Genomic DNA, 17069 nt, shown 5'->3' on the forward strand with positions numbered 1-17069 from the left:
TATGACAAATTCTGTAATTGGGGACATTCATCACATATGAGATTAAAATTAATTATTAAATTATGATGAATTAGATTAATTACAAATTCTGTGATTAATAAAATTAGTTTCAATCACTTGAGCACACTAATATGCGTACACGTTCCCACACACTTTCACATTTTCTTACCAGCAGTTTTATTATTCTTGAGATGGAAGGTCACCTTTTTGCTGTCTGATGTGGGAGTATGATTTATCTGTGGAGCAAAAAAAAAAAAGAATGCACAATAAATGTATGTTTCTCTGATTTTTATACATACATGTAGGATGCATATACATACACTCACGCACACACACAGTGTATAGCTATTTACACAGTAGATTTCTAAAATCGTAATCTTGACTAATTATTACAACCTTTCCTATTGTGACAGAAGACCAACATTACCTCATTGCCAAAGACTGGGTTTTTGCAATTTGCTTCAGTGCTGAAGATGAGTGGTGTTGGAACTTTGCCGCTTCTCTGAAATGAGTCAAAATTACACGACGTCTTTATCAACTTCGGCTTGGCTTGTAGTAGATTTAGATGAACCATGACTTTTATTTATTGAACTATTTCATATATGCATGGGAAGAATGTGATCTAGGCCAGGGGTCACCAACCTTTCTTAAACCGAGAGCTACTTCCTGGGGACTGATTAAGGCAAAGGGCTACCACTTTGACACAGACTTCTGCAATAGCCAATTTGCTCAATTTGGCTTTCACTGTGTTATTGTCATTTCCAGTTCACGTGCAAGTGTCAAACCTTGTTTTTTGACCACAATCCGTTCTAGAAGGCGGTTCGAGAAGCGAATCGGTCTAATTCCGAATCTATTTTTCCCATTACAAATAATGGAAAAAAATTGAATCCGTTTCAAGACAAAACCCCCCGCCTTTAAGCAATTTTTCATTCGCGCATATTTGCCCGATCGTGCAACTGCTGCGCACCGCCGAACGCGCAACCGTAACGTGTTACCCACCGTGCAACTGCACCGCGCTGGTCGCATTATTGTGACAGAGCCGTCGCTCAAATTTTAAAACTATTTTTAAAGTCCTGATGTACTTTCCAAAATTTAAGTCGACCTAAGTGCGCAGGGAGCTTAATTTTGTCCGATCGCACAACTGCAGTGCACCGCCGACCGCGCAAATGCACCGCGCTGGTCGCATTATTGTGACAGAGCCGTCGCTGAAATTTAGAAAATATTTTTGAAGTCCTGATGTACTTTCCAAAACTTAAGTGGATCTCAGTGCGCAGGGAGCTTAATTTGGTCTGATCGCGCAACGGCAGTGCACCCGGCGTTCACTGTCGCATTGCTTTAAAAGCGAGGATCTTTGTGTTTTAGGATGGCTTCACTGCTCCCACTTGCTTTCCTTGGAGGCATAATTAGAGGTTAATAGAATCCTCAAAGTAACAAAAATAATATAACGAACGGAGTCAGTCGGCATCTGGGACGCGCGGTTGGGTTTTCTTGTATCCTTTCAGCTCATCTCGCGAGGTTCGACCTTCGAATCTTGTTCGACAACTGAAGCAAAATAATCTCTAATTTTTCATTCGAATTCCGATTTGTTCGAGAACCAGGACGTTCGAAAACCGAGGTTTGACTGTAAAATAAATAGATGCAGCTCACTGACAAGTGCCGCTATTTGAGCTAATTTTAGAACAGTCCTGCGGGCGACTCATGCGGTCCTAACGGGCGACCTGGTGCCCGCGGGCAACGTGTTGGTGACCCCTGATCTAGGCTCACAGATGAATATCATGTCAATGTTAAAAACATGCCCTTTTTAATACTCACTCTTATCTTCTTGACACCCAGTGCTCTGTCTACAATGTCACTGGTTGGTGTAGCAAACTCAAGCTCAGCAGCCTCAAACTCAAGCACCACAGGTATTTTTCTTTTCTTATTTAGCTTCTTTGGGGAATAGTATGCCTCTTTGGTGTTCTTTTCCGTGCTGCTAATGTCTTTCACCTGTGCAGAGCTTCGTTTATTTTTCTTCAGTAGAGTTCCCATTTGACTGTTTGATGCACATTCATTTTCATTGGTTTTACTTTTACTTGCAATCATTACTTTCTCTGCTTCATTTTTTCCCCTTTTGCACTCAGGGAAGGCAGTGAGTTCAGCTAAATCTTCAAGTTTGAGTGCTGTGTCAACATCAGTAGAATCAGCACAAGGTAATGAGAGAGAATCAAACGGAATTTGCTGTGAACAAGCTGCAAATGAATTGACTTTCGGACCCTTCAGACTTCTCTCTTTTGTCTTGGCAGTGTTTAAGACCTGGAGCTCAGGTTCACTCAATGTGATCTCACAGGAAACAGGATCCACCATCCACCTAACTTGTGATGCAAACCGTTGCAGAGTATGTGTCTCATTTACTGACTCTTCTTTACCCCCTGATGTTCTCTTTGTTTTCTTTTTTGATTTGTTTTTGTTGGTAATGCCAGAATTGAGTTTGCTGGCTTTATCTGAGGCAGAAACAGATGACTGTTTTGCTGCCTTATCTTCAGACTCATTGAGCAGACTCTTGCTTTGATTTGGAACGTTGGTGCCCTCCATATTTGACACTCCGGCATTTAAATCATCCCCATGACATCCCCTCCTTTTTTTTATTCTTGGCTTTGTGATGTCTTTGTGAATAAGATCTGTGGTCTTCACATCTTTACCAGAGTCATCATTTTGCTTGAGTTTGTTTTTTTTCCCTGAAAAAGAAAAAGCAGTTATTTTTCGTTAGTTAGGAGAAATATAATGTAATGACTATATAATAATGACTGTACACTTTGCAGTTTGGTATTTGCAAAATTCCAAAATCACATACAGTAATTTTCGGACTAAAAGTCGCACCGGAGTATAAGTCGCACCAGCCATAAAATGCCCAAAAAAGCGAAAAAAACATATATAAGTTGCTCCGGAGTTTAAGTCGCATTTTGGGGGGCAATTTATTCGACAAAATCCAACACCAAGAACAGTCATGAACGAGCAACAACAGGCTAAACGATAGGTAAGCAAACTAAGAGCTGAGAACAGCCCTGACGTCAAATTAGTTATTCAAAAAACTTTTACCGTAATTTTCGGACTATTAATCACGGTTTTTTTTCATAGTTTGGGTGGGGGGGGGCCACTTATACTCAGGAGCAACTTATGTTTTTTTTTTTTAAAAAATCTTCAAAAAAAAAAAAAAGTGAACCCGCGATAAACGAACCGCAATGTAGCAAGGGATTACTGGAATTTGAATTTCAAGTGACGACAGCAGCGCAACATCGCGTCAGAAGCAGCTCTTCGAGTCAATCTTCGTCCTTTATGTAAACAACCGCCGCGCTGCTGACGCAGCGTCGCAACAACACGTGAGCAACAACAGGCTAAACGATAGGTATGCTAACGTGACATAAACACAAACTAAGAGCTGAGGACGGTAATGCCTTGCTACATTGCGGTTCGTTTATCGCGGTTCCACTTTTTTTTTAAAATCTTTGAAAAAAAAAACCCATATATAAGTCGCCCCCCCCACCCAAACTATGAAAAAACCTCGACTTATAGTCCGAAAGTTACGGTATTTTCTTTTTTGACGGCGGCTATCCCATTATTTGCGGAAAACCCCGTCTGGTCATTTTTTTTTAGGTAAACTACTAGTCAAATCTCGGTTTTCGACCACAATGCGTTCCAGAAGGCGGTTCGAGAAGTGAATCGTTCGAATTCCGAATCCATTTTTCCCATTACAAATAATGGAAAAAAATGTTATCCGTTCCAAGACAAAAAGCACGCCTTTTTTAAGCATTTTTTCATTTGCGCATTTTTGTCAAAATTGCGCAGGGCATGGCCGAACGCGCAACCGTACCGCGGCGCCGACCGCGCAACTGCACCGTGCTGGTCGCATTATTGTGACAGAGCCATCGCTGAAATTCAGAAAATATTTTTAAAGTCTTGATGTACTTTCCAAAATTTTAGTGGACCTCAGTGCGCAGGGAGCTTAATTTGGTCCGATCGCGCAACTGTAGCGCGCCGGGCGCTCACTGTCGCACTGCTTTAAGAGCGTCTGTGTTTTAGGATGGCTTTACTGCTCCCACTTGCTTTCTCTGGAGGCATGATTAGGGGTTAATACAATCCTCAAAGTAACGAAAATACAATAACGAGTAGAGTCAGTCGGCATTCGGGCTCAGTATATTTGAAAGCATTTGAAATGGTCTAAGTATCTTAAGCGCTTTGGGGATCATAGCTTGCTCTTTAATGGTTTAAACCAGTAACTACCAAAGAGTGGTGCAGGTACCACAAATTCATCCATCCATTTTCTGAACCGCCTAACAAGATGGCGCCGAGGATGGCCGCCTCGGTGACTCCCTCTCTGCTTTGTGTTATTTTGTGTGTTTTTTGCATCTTCTGCTGCCCACCCCAGTGTTGTTCTTGTGTTCTGCTCTAAAAAAAAAAAAAAACACAATCACATGGTTGTGGTTTTACCAGAGAGGAACTGTTAAACATTGGACAGTCTTCTCCTGATACTTTCTCTCCGGTTTTCACTGACTCAGACTGTTTGACAGAGATTTTAGCCGGAGCGGCGGCGCTCTACAAGCTAGCATGCTGAAGACGGCAGCGTGGCAAGCGCGCTGGAGCCTTTATGAAGTTGAGGCAGAGAGGGTTCCGTGCTCCCCTACCATCAATTCATCTGGTAAATGTCTGCTCTCTGGCTAATGTGAATTTTTATTCTGGTATCATGCAATGTATATCTCACTAGTAAGCCTAAGTGTGACCAGGTCATGTTCGGGTCAGGTTCGTGTGGGATTGTTTGGGGCTTGGTCTAGGAATGTAGGCTCATTGGCACCAGACACATCTGGTTTCCATTAACAACTGCTAAGATATGCACCGTGTAGAGTTAGGGAGGCTGACTAGGGGGTCATAGATCACCCAACAGCCCCCTGTGCGCGCACCCGAGTGAAAGGGAGCGCGGGGGTATACGTTTTACGGCGAGAGTGGACAAAGCGACTCGACATCTTGGCTAAGGCGCGAGACACTTCTCTCTGACATCGGTTGAATAAAATCTTTCCCCTATCAGCCGTGCGTGACTGAAGTTTTCCTTCTCCAAGCCAGCCACTTTTTCACCGTTTTGTTTGGAAGACCAGCTGACCATCGAAGAGAATTCACCACACTAACAAGATAGACGAACTGCTGCTTCTCATTTCAAGGAACACGGACGTTAGCAGATCCGCTACCCTGTGCTTCATCGAAACAAGGCTTGACGGACGCACCCCCCATCACGCCGTAGAGCTAACTGGGTTTCAGCTACTACGCGCAGATCGCAGCGCGGAGCTCACGGGAAAATCAAAGGCAGGTGGTCTATGTTTCCATATTAATGAAGGTTGGTGTACTAATGTCACAGTGTGCAAAGAGTCTTGCAGCCCTGTCCTAGAAACACTTTTCATAAACTGCCGGCCATTTTATTCACCTCGTGAGTTCTCCTCGATCGTTATGGCGGCTGTTTACATTCCACCACATGCACGTGCGATCGAAGCCACGCAGCTGCTGGCTGACCAGGTAACAGACATGGAGAAAAAATTACCAAACTCACTGATCATTGTTCTAGGTGATTTTAACAGAGCGAACCTCGCACACAAACTCCCCAAATACAGACAGTACATAAAGTGTCCCACCAGAGGGACACAGACACTAGACTACTGCTACACCGTAATGAAGGACGCTTACTGGGGGGCCGAATCAGGAACAGATGGATGTAGTGTTTGTGTGAAGTAATATAAATGACACGTAAAGGTCATTGCATAAAAGGTTTTGGGCTTTCGTAGGCAGTAAAGCATGGAAATTTGAAAAAAACCTTTTCGAAAACAAATGCATTTATTAACAGCATTAAAAATACTGTTTTTTTCCGTGTATAATGCGCCCCCATGTATAATAGGCACCCTAAAAGTGGCATGTTGATGCTAGAAAAAAGCCTGTACCCATGTATAATACACACCCAATTTTTAAAATTTATTTATTTATTTATTTAAGTCCCAATGATCGTCACACACGCAGAGAGGCAATGGGTCCCATTTTTATAGTCTTTGGTATGGTCTTAACTAGGCTGGATGTGTATTTTTTTGTTGGCGTTGATTTCTCCGACCGCCCGTAAAGGCACCACCGCGTTCAGTGCGGACATGTGAAAAAGGCGTGCGGACATGTGAAAAAGGCGGCTCTGTATGGGAGAGACGTTGAAGAGGAATAAAAACACCCTTGGAAACCAAAACTTGCCCCTCGTCGTGACTCGGAGCCGCAACAATTGTTTCGGATTTGTGTAGGGTACATTGTGACAGCAAACGAGCAGGTGATCGAGCAAGCGTCTGATACGAGAGCATTGCGTTCGTATGGAGCGTGTTTGAAGTGAACAGCAGAGACGAAAGGAACGACGGAGGTGTTGTGAAATAAAATATTACCTGTAATACGCATTTTGTTATTTGCTGATTGTATTAAACTATCACATTCATTGTCAGTCAAGAAGAGAAGAGGACTATTCGCATCGGATCCATAGTGCGCATGCGCAGTGATACTGCCTCGGTATGACGTCCGGTCCGCGATGGAGATTAAAAAACAAACAATATTTGACAACACCACACCATCAAGGATTGCACCATCGCATCAAACGATATGTCGTCAATTATGAATTTTACTGACTAAGTGTGTTGGGCAGGATGGCTGAATGCGATGCGCGATCGACAACAAACAAGAAGAAAGGTGATTTCAAGTTTTATTTCGAGGGAGATTTGTCATATCTCGTCCCCAGTTTTGCTATGTGTCTAGGTTGGCATACCGTTTTTTCCATGTATAGTGCGCCCCCATGTATAATACGCACCCTAAAAATGGCATGCTGATGCTGGAAAAAAGCCTGTACCCATGTATAATACGCACCAAATCTTTATGTTTTTTTTTAATTTTTTTTTTTTTTTTTTTTTTTTAAGTCCCAATGATCGTCACACACGCAGTGAGGCAATGGGTCCCATTTTTATAGTCTTTGGTATGGTCTTAACTAGGCTGGATGTAATTTATTTTTTGTTGGCGTTGATTTCTCCGACTGCCCATAAACGCACCACCGCTCTCCGTGCGCGCATGTGAAAAAGGCGTGCGGACGTGAAAAAGGCGGCTCTGTATGGGAGAGACGTTGAAGAGGAATAAAAACACCCTTGGTAACCAAAACTTGCCCCTCGTCGTGACCCGGAGCCGCAACAAATGTTTCGGATTTGTGTAGGGTACTTGTGACAGACAGCAAACGAGCAGGTGATCGAGCAAGCGTCTGATACAAGTGCATTGCGGTCGTATGGAGCGTGTTTGAAGTGAACAGCAGAGACGTAAGGAACAAGGCAAAGTGTTGTGAAATAAAATATTACCTGTAATACGCATTTTGTTATTTGCTGATTGAAACTGCTAATTAAACTGTGAATTGAAACTAATAGGTGGAGAACTGAACTCTCGCTCTTTATATAGCTGACTTGTCTTGCGCAACCGTTCTGCGCATCTGTAATGGCGGCCTCCGTATGACGTCCAGTCCGCGATGGAGATTAAAAAACTTTGTCTTATTTTGTGTGTTGTCTGTGTCCTCTGCTGTCCATCCCGGATCACTTTTACCAGAGAAGCGCTGTTAAACATCGGACAGTCTTCTTCTGCTATTTTCTCTCCTGTTCTCTCTGATTCAGACTATTTGTCGGAGATTCTAGCCGGAGCGGCGGTGCTATACAAGCTAGCCCGACGACGGCGGCGCGGAAAACGAGCCGGAGCAGTCGTAAAGCTGAGGCAGGGAGGGTTCCGTTCTTCCCTACCGTCAATTCATCTGGCGAATATCCGCTCCCTGGCGAACAAGATGGACGAACTGCTGCTCCTCACTTCAAGGAACATGGACTTCAGCAGATCCGCCACGCTGTGGTTTGTTGAAATGTGGCTCCGCGAACGAACCCCCCACCACGCCGTAGAGCTAGCGGGGTTTTGGCTAACTCGTGAGGAGGTGGTCTCTTTTTTTACATTAATGAACGTTGGTGTACTGATGTCACGGTGTGTAAAAGAGTTTTGCAGACCTCTCCTAGAAACACTTTTCATAAACTGCCGGCCGTTCTATTCACCACGGGAGTTCTCCTCGATCGTCATGGCGGCTGTTTACATTCCACCACACGCACGTGCGCGTGAAGCCGCGCAGATGCTGGCTGACCAGGTAACAGACATGGAGAAACTTCTACCAAATTCACTAATCATTGCTCTGGGTGATCTTAACAGGGCGAACCTCGCACACGAACTCCTCAGATAGAGACAGCACGTAACGTGTCCCACAGGGGGGGGCACAGACTCTGGACCACTGCTACACCGTGATCAAGGATGGAAACAACTCTGCGGCTCGTGCAGCTTTAGGACTCTCGGACCTTTGTCTAGTTCATCTGATCCCGGCCTACAGGCAGAAACTAAAAACTGTGAGGAAGTGGTCAGGAGTCAAGGCAGGACCTCCAAGCCTGCTTTGACTGCACCGATTGGGGAGTTTTTGAAGCTGCAACTTCAGACTTGCATGAACTCACTGACACTTCCACATCATGCATCAGTTTTTGTGAGGATCTTTGTGTGCAGACTAAGACTTTCTGCACGTACAACGACGACAAACCTTGGTTTACACCGAACCTCAGGAGGCTGCGCAAAGTCAAGGAGGAGGCCTACAAGAGCGGAGACCGCGACCTGCTCAAGCAGACCAGAAACACACTGAACCGAGAGGTCAGGAAAGCCAGGAGGTGTTACGGGGAGAACCTGAAGAAACACCTCTCTGCCAATCCTGATCCCTCAAAAGTGTGGAAAGGTCTGCAGAGCATCACGGGCTTCAAGAAACGACCCCCCCGTCCTGTGGGGAGCCCAAGGCTTGCTAACCAGCTAAACAGGTTCTACTGCAGGTTTGATTGGTCCTCCCACACAACGGGACTTCCTGCAGCACAATCAACATACTCACCTCCCCCAACAACCGCTTTGTCCACACTTCCATCACCGTTGTCACCTACTCTCTCTCTTGAAGAGGCCGCGCCCGCACTCCAGATCCAAGTGCGCCAGATGTTCCGGAGACAAAAGACCAGGAAGGCACCGGGCCCAGACGGCGTGTCACCTTCCTGCTTGAAAGTCTGCGATGAGCAGCTGGCGCCCACCTTTGCACGGATCTTCAACCGTTCTCTGGCGCTGTGTGAGGTGCCCTCGTGCTTCAAGAGCTCCACCATCGTTCCAGTGGCCAAGAAGCCCACCATCACAGGTTTGAATGACTATAGACCTTTGGTGAAGTGTTTTGGTGAAGTGAATGAGTGTTCCGTCTGTACGACTGGTCTATGAATGCACCCCGCTTCAATGGCAGAACGCGGATGAATTTTAAGACATCAAATGAGAATAATCCTTTATAAAAATTAAAATTGACTGACGCAAACGTGAGTTCATGTTTTTATTGAAAACAACATAGTGCTGACGCCGTACGACATCGTTTTTTTGCTTTCCAAATAAGGCGTGGCGCTCCCGCGGCTGGTTCTTCCAGCTTGGCTGCGCGCGGGGCATTGTGGGTCTTTAGCGCGCACGCACGCAGGCTGGCAGGCGCGGGCGCGCACGCAACAACTAAATTTGTCTTCATAACAAGCAAGCAGGGCTGTGGACAGTATTTCTACGCGCATTCTCAGCAGCAAGGGACTCGGTGGACTCGGTCAAAATCAGCACAGTCCGGCAAAAATGACCGAGTCCGAGCGAGTCCGAGTCCCCGAGTCCACAGCCCTGGTTTGAACTACTCCCCTCCGGACGGCGTTATAGAGCTCGGTACGCCAAAACCAGCAGACACAGACAGCTTCTTCCCCCAGGCTGTTGCTCTGATGAACTCACACCACTCTTAGAGTCTCAGAGTCATTACTGTGCAATAACATCCTGCTCTCCACACCTTTTTTTGAATTTGTCTACACTGTTTGTACTTTGTGTCCTCTCTGCATCCATTGCAGCCTGGTCATCCTGGATAAGGGGCCTTCCCATCTGTGGTCTGTTCTCAAGGTTTCTCAGTTCCCCTAGCTGGAGTTTTGAGTTCTTCCTTGCCCTCTTGGGAGTTTAAGATCAGGGGATATTTGAGAATATTTGCCATTTTTCACATGTCCTGAGTGTTGATAGTCACCTAAATGTTGAACAGAGGCTGTGATTTACCGAAGTCAAATTCCTTGTTTGGCACGCGCAAACATGGCGAATAAAAAACTCTTGAATCTTAAATCTCTTGAATCAAACTATTTGGAACATCCCACATGTGATCAGGCTAATTGGGAACAGGTGGGTACCATGATTGGGTATAAAAGGAGCCTCCCCAAACATGCTCAGTCGTTCACAAGCATGGATGGGGCGAGGTTCACCACTTTGTCCACAACTGCTTGCGAAAATAGTTGAACAGTTTAAAAACATTTCTCAAAGCAAAATTGAATGGAATTTAGGGATTTCAACATCTACAGTCCATAATATCATCAAAAGTTTTAGCGAAACTGGTGAAACCACTGCACGTAAGCGCCACAGCTAGAAACCAAGAATGAATGACCGTGACCTTCGATCCTTCAGACGGCACTGCCTTAAAAACCGACACGAGTGTGTGAAGGAGATCACCAAATGGGGTTAGGAAAACTTCAGAAAACCACTGACAGTAAATACAGTTCGTCACTACATCAGTAAGTGCAGGTTAAAACTCTACCATGCAAAGCAAGAGCCGTTTATACACAACATCAAGAAACGCCGCCGGGTCTTCTGGGCCCGAGCTCATGTCAACTAGACTGATGCACAATGGAAAAAGAGTTTTGTGGTCTGATGAGTCCACTTTTCAAATTGTTTTTGGAAACACTGGACGTCGTGTCCTCCGGACCAAAGAGGAAGCGGACCATCCGGACTGTTATCAACGCTAAGTTCAAAAGCCAGGTGTGATGGTATGGGGGCGCATTAGTTCCCACGGCATGGGTAACTTACCGTATTTTCCAGACTAAAAGTCGCACTGGAATATAGGTCGCATTAGCCATGAAATGCACAATAACGTGAAAAAAAAGTCGCTCCGGAGTATAAGTCACATTTTGGGGGAAATTTATTCGACAAAATCCAACACCAAGAACAGACACGAACAAGCAACAACAGGCCAAACCAGTGGTCACCAAACTACGGCCCGCGGGCCGGATACGGCCCACGGGACCGTTTAATCCGGCCCGCCAACCCTGAACAAATTGTATTAAACTTTTTTTTTTTGATCATTTTGCCTGCAATGACTGCGTTTCCCCAGTAGATGGGGAAGCGCAACCCTGCGCATTTACTACCGGAAGCTGTGTCAGAAAGCTCGGTGCTTTCAGTACTACTGAGTGTACGGACATGGTGCACTCGCGCTCTATTTGTATCAGTCCCGAATTTATAGCGTGGGCTGTGACGACAGCATTCTTGTCATTCGCGTGCTGAGCTTTCAGATGCAGTTTTGTGCTAAAGCCACCCACAAACCTTCCCCTGGAATCCTTCCATTAAAATGAGTCGCCCAAGGAAAAGCAAGGTGGACACAGTGCAGAGCGTTTAAAAGAGAGTGGCCAATTTGGCTCGACGTACGCAACGTGACATTCAGCCACATGAACGTCAACATCAACCCGTCACAGATCGAGGTAAACGGACCAACACCTCAGATCTCGCCTAAGAATTGCGAACAACAAATTTTACTCCAGACTATGACGCACTAGCAAACTTTAACAAAAAAGACAGCAGTGTCTACAAGCCTACTGGAACCTACAAAAGGATTATAAGGAAGGAACGCAAGAACTTTTAGAGACTGCTCATATGTGTCAGAGAGATTCTGCTCTGACAATTGAGCTGAACTTTTATCTGTTAAGATTGTGCATGGCACAACAGAAAGTTAATGTTGCATGGCTTTTTTTTCTATGAAGAACCCAGAGAGAGTTATTTAGTTATTATTTATTTCCTGTTTTTTCTGTGAAGAACTCAGACAGGGTTATCTTGTTATCATTTATTTCATTAATAGTGTTATTATTCGTTTCCTGACTTTTTTTCTGTCAAGAACCTGGAAAGGGTTATTAAATAACCGTTATTTGGTTATGTGTGGCTTTCTGGAAAACAATAAATTTTTTAAGCTCCCCTACGATCGTCATACTTTTTCTGTTACAAACTGACACCGGCCCCCCATTAGAGAAGGGAAAAGTTATGTGGCCCTCACAGGAAAAGGTTTGGGGACCCCTGGGCTAAACGATAGGTATGCTAACGTGACAAACACAAACGAAGAGCTGAGAACGGGCCTGACGTAACATTGAGTTATTCAAATAACTCTTACATGAATAACATGTTTATAAAACCATCTGTGTCACTACAATTCATTAAATCCATCAATAGTCTTTTATGTCAACAATGCCGGCTGGGTGCGCGCCGCTGACAGCGTTTGCACTTCAAAATATACCACAGGCCCATATAACGATATTTAAATAATATATCAAATTATTATACAAGCAAAAATATTATCAAACCATCTGTGTCACTCCAAATCATTAAATCCATCGATCAAATTTTTCGTCCTTCGATCCGCGAAATGAGCACAGACATTCTCAGGGAAAGTGGGGAGTGCAATATTTCTTTGTTGAGCACAGGGGCACCCAGATGTGTCACTTTTGCACTGAAAAGGTTGTGGTGCACAAGGAATACAATTTGAAACGTCATTATACAACTAGACATGCTGAGGAGTACAAAAAATGCCAGGGAGATGAGAGAGCCAACCAGGTTGCCAGTCTTAAAACACGTCTGCTGAGGCAAGATTTCTTTAAGAAAGCAACCACAGAGAATAATGCAGCAGTCGAAGCTAGCTACGTCGTTGGTAAGATGATTGCTAAAGCAGGATTTTTTGTTTTATTTTGTTATACAGTTTTTTAATATATTTATTTATTTTATTTATTATTGAATGGAATGAAGTTATTAGAGAGGGTGTTGGAAAGGAGGGTGAGGACACGGGTAAAGGTGGACGAGATGCAGTATGGCTTCATGCCTGGTAAAGGTACAACAGATGCAATTTTTGTCATCCTAGAGATGCAAGAGAAACACCAGGAGAAGAGGAAGAGGTTGTACTTCGCTTTTGTCGACCTGGAAAAAGCGTTCGACAGGGTGCCAAGGGAGGTGGTGAGGTGGGCCCTAAGAAAGTCGGGTGTGGAGGAGGGACTGGTAAAGGCTGTGATGGCTCTCTACCGCAGAGCCTGCACAACTGTTAGAACAGGAGTTGGCGACAGTAATGCGTTTGAAGTAACGGTAGGGGTGCACCAGGGATCAGTGCTCAGCCCATTACTGTTTGCTATCGTGATGGATGTGGTATCGAGGGAAGTGAGGGGTGGACTACCATGGGAGCTGCTCTACACGGATGACCTGGTATTGATGGCTCACAGCCGAGAAGACCTAGCTAGGAAGCTAGCGGCCTGGAAGACGTGCCTGGAAGTGAAAGGAATGAAGGTGAATGCGGCAAAATCAAAGGTCATGGTCGGTGGTGCTGGCCTGGGAGTGATATCGCAGTCAGGAGCATGGCCATGTGGAGTTTGTGGGAAGGGAGTGCAAGCTAACTATCCGGTGCAAGGGTTGCCAGGGATGGGTACACCGAAGATGCAGCGGAGTAAAAGGCAGCCTACTAGCTGCAAGTGAGACCTTCCATTGCAAGCGGTGTAGGGGAGAAGTCGCCCAAGCAGACCCAGCTAAGCAAGAGGAGCTCGTGGTAGATGGGGAGATGTACGAGGTGGTGGACATCTTCTGCTACCTTGGAGACATGCTTAACGCTGATGGGGGGGGTCGAAAACCGAGGTTTGACTGTATGTGGTTTCTTCAGTCGTCTGTATCTGCTGTATGATCCATCCATCCATCCATCCATCCATTTTCTGAACCGCTTAGTTCCCACGGGGTTCACGGGAGTGCTGGAGCCTATCCCAGCCATCATCGGGCAGTAGGCGGGGGACACCCTGAACCGGTTGCCAGCCGATCGCAGGGCACACGGAGACAAACAACCATTCGCACTCGCACACACACCTAGGGACAATTTGGAGTCTTCAATCGGCCTACCAAGTATGTTTTTGGAATGTGGGAGGAAACCGGAGTGCCCGGAGAAGACCCACGCGGGCCCGGGGAGAACATGCAAACTCCACACAGGGAGGGCCCGGAGGTGGAATCGAACCCGCACCTGCTGTATGATCATTAATATAATTTTATTTATTATTACAGATTTATTTTTTTCATCCATTTTTAATTTATTTAATTCATTATTTTGTGTTAAAAATAAAGATATTTGAGAACATTGAAATGTTTTATCACCGCTTGTCTTGTGGAAATCCTGATGCAGCCCAGCCTCACCCAGACTCTGCCTTCAGCGCCCCCCATGTAAATTGAATTTGAGACCCCTGCTCTAGAAGGACAGCCAACAAGATATACCAAGACTTAGAACCCAAATAAAATTTAATTATACTTTATAATTTGGTTCGATTCTTAGTGAGGGAACCATATGCAGCCATGGGGGAAGGGGGGGGGTGTGTCTCCCCTGTGCCGGTTCCGAGCCCGGGTAAATGCAGAGGATTGCGTCAGGAAGGGAATCCGGCGTAAAAACTGTGCCACAAACCTCTCATGCGAATCATATGGACAAAAATGGACGGTTTGCTGTGGCGACGCGTTTGGGGATAAGCCGAAAGAAGCCACGACCTAAATGCAGTCGAAGGCTTGATGTAAACCTAACTCGTCATTATGTTTGTTTAATTTGTATTGAACACAAGCAGTGTTGAAAATGGATGGATGCATGCCTGTTTTATTTTTACATGAATAAACATTTACTGAGCCATCTTGTTATGATATATTTCCACTGGCGCATAGTTGGCAAATGACTAGGCTTGATTCCCACATTTTTCAGTGATAAAGGGCATTACAGTTCTTAAATGTTTCCCTTACTTCCACGCTTCATCTTATTTCTGCTGCCAAACATTTCATCATCCTCATCTGTTGAGACTTCCTCAGGATAGCCATCTTGAGGAAATATGCCTAAAAAAAAAGGCAGAGAAAGAGTCACAACACAAGCGGAAAATACATTTTGTTTAGACTACTAAAAAAAAAAGCAATACCTTCACTGAGATCCTGCAGCCTGCCATTCAATAGAGAGAAACAGAATGTGAAAAGACAAGTTAGGCTAATAATGCTTGTCAGAAATAACATTCTCTTTGCAGGAAACCGATCTTTTCAAATGAGTCGAACAACTTTATCAATTGAAAATTTGTGAATAGGGATAATTTCTACCTTATTAAATTCTTATTTAAAGCAGGGCAACTTCTTGGGTACCAATAATGCAAAGTGTCACAAATTTCATAAACTGATCAAGTATCGTATTTTCCAGACTATAAGTCACTCTGGTGTACAAGTTGCATCAGCCATAAGAGGCATATTAAAGAAGAAAAAAACATATACAAGTCGCACAGGAGTACAAGTCACAGTTTTGGGAAATTTATTTGACAAAATCCAACACCAAGAACAGACATGAATAGGCAACAACAGGCTAAACGATGCAGTATGCTAACGTTATATAAACGAACTGAAAATGTGCCTGACGTAACATAACAGTTATTCAAATAACTGTAACATAACACGTTTATCAAACCAGCCGTGTCACTCCAAACCATTAAATCCATCAAAATCTTTGTCCTCTTTGTCACTTAAAAAAAACACCGTTGCTGACTCCGGAAGTACATGTGGCGCTGAGGTCAGACTCATTGTCAGTTGCGGCTCCAATTATTCCACAGGCCTAGTGCGCCCTATGTGGTTTAAAGTGGAAATAACATGTGAGCAACTATACTATAGTAAGTGAGTAATGTGTTAATGATAAAGTAATAATGTGTTTATAATTACACATATAAGGCGCTCCTGATTATAGATCACACCCCGGCCAAACTATGAAGAAAACTGACTTGTAGTGCGAAATATACGGTATAAAAAGTATAATTTTCAAATATTGTTTCCAAAAAACAAAAAAACTGACTTATTGTGCAGAAAATACGGTATTAAAGTATAATTATCAAATATCGTTTCCAAATTCACACTGATGATGCCTAACTAAAATGGGTCTCTGACAACTCCTTAGTCCTTTTTGCCCCCCAGAAATGGGATTATTAACACAGATTTGATAACAGACAGAACATTTAATACAATATGATACTCACAATTTTATGACATACTTACAGTTTGATGATTTTGTAGATTTTCTGTCTATTCTGGCTGGGTGTACGACTTTGACTTGACATCACTAACAACTTGTCAGCAAGAGCTGCATAGTCGAACTATAAAACAAATGTTTCAAGGGGGAAGGGGAAGTGTCTGGATGAAAAGTGGTCCAGTGTAGCATATAAATTTTAAATAAACCACATTCATTAATATCTATACGTACTCATTATTAAAACAACAAAATGCATTTGTGTTAAAAATACAAACTCAAACCTGTAGAACTGGTAGTACATTATCGTCATCAAACGGTAACTCAGTGTCTGAGTCTCCTGATCCATGATTGTCTTGTTCAGCGTATAATTCACGACCTGAAAACAAAGTAACCAGCAAATAATGTCTTCCTAATATGTTCAAAAAATGATTCACACACCGTAGACATTAGACTTAATGAGCTCAACATGAATTAGCACACAGCTTAATTTTCAAAATGAATGTCATTCATTGATTCAATTAAATGGAAGTTTGACGAGACTTGTGTACCCAGTAGTAAACGTTCATGCAGAAACATGGAACATTGGCTCCATGGACCCCAAAAACTGTTACCGTTTTTTTCCGTGTATAATGCGCAAAATTTAACTAGCATTATACATGGGTACAATTTAAAAAAAAATATATATATATATATATATATATCGCAGGCCGACCAAGTGCATCTTGGACCAGGGTTCATTGGAGGAACTCAAAACACAGACTTGGTAAACTAACATAACTCTCTAACAAAACCAACAGGACTGATCGACAAAGACGCGGAACAAAAAGTCAGGAAGACATTACCAAAGACAGGAACAGAAACCTGTGTTATT

At 43.9% G+C, this 17069-nt stretch overlaps 1 protein-coding gene across 5 annotated transcripts in view; it reads right to left on the reverse strand.

Annotated features, from left to right (window-relative positions):
• Window positions 1-17069, reverse strand: part of LOC133159483 (ribosomal RNA processing protein 1 homolog A-like) — a 70367-nt gene that overhangs the window by 12509 nt on the left and 40789 nt on the right. For 3 of the 5 annotated variants that reach the window (XM_061286516.1, XM_061286517.1, XM_061286514.1), the window contains exons 9-15: window positions 16480-16574; window positions 16225-16322; window positions 15117-15136; window positions 14947-15036; window positions 1813-2714; window positions 428-502; window positions 170-236 (exon numbers count right to left, since the gene is read on the reverse strand). In XM_061286516.1, the coding sequence (XP_061142500.1) occupies window positions 170-236; window positions 428-502; window positions 1813-2714; window positions 14947-15036; window positions 15117-15136; window positions 16225-16322; window positions 16480-16574 (1347 nt within the window). Of the gene's footprint in view, window positions 1-169; window positions 237-427; window positions 503-1812; window positions 2715-14942; window positions 15037-15116; window positions 15137-15478; window positions 15801-16224; window positions 16323-16479; window positions 16575-17069 lie in introns of those variants that run through there. The other 2 variants (XM_061286518.1, XM_061286519.1) reach the window with 2 other exon arrangements.

Source organism: Syngnathus typhle, linkage group LG9 (genome assembly GCF_033458585.1).
Source record: "Syngnathus typhle isolate RoL2023-S1 ecotype Sweden linkage group LG9, RoL_Styp_1.0, whole genome shotgun sequence".
Taxonomy (NCBI): Eukaryota; Metazoa; Chordata; class Actinopteri; order Syngnathiformes; family Syngnathidae; genus Syngnathus; species Syngnathus typhle.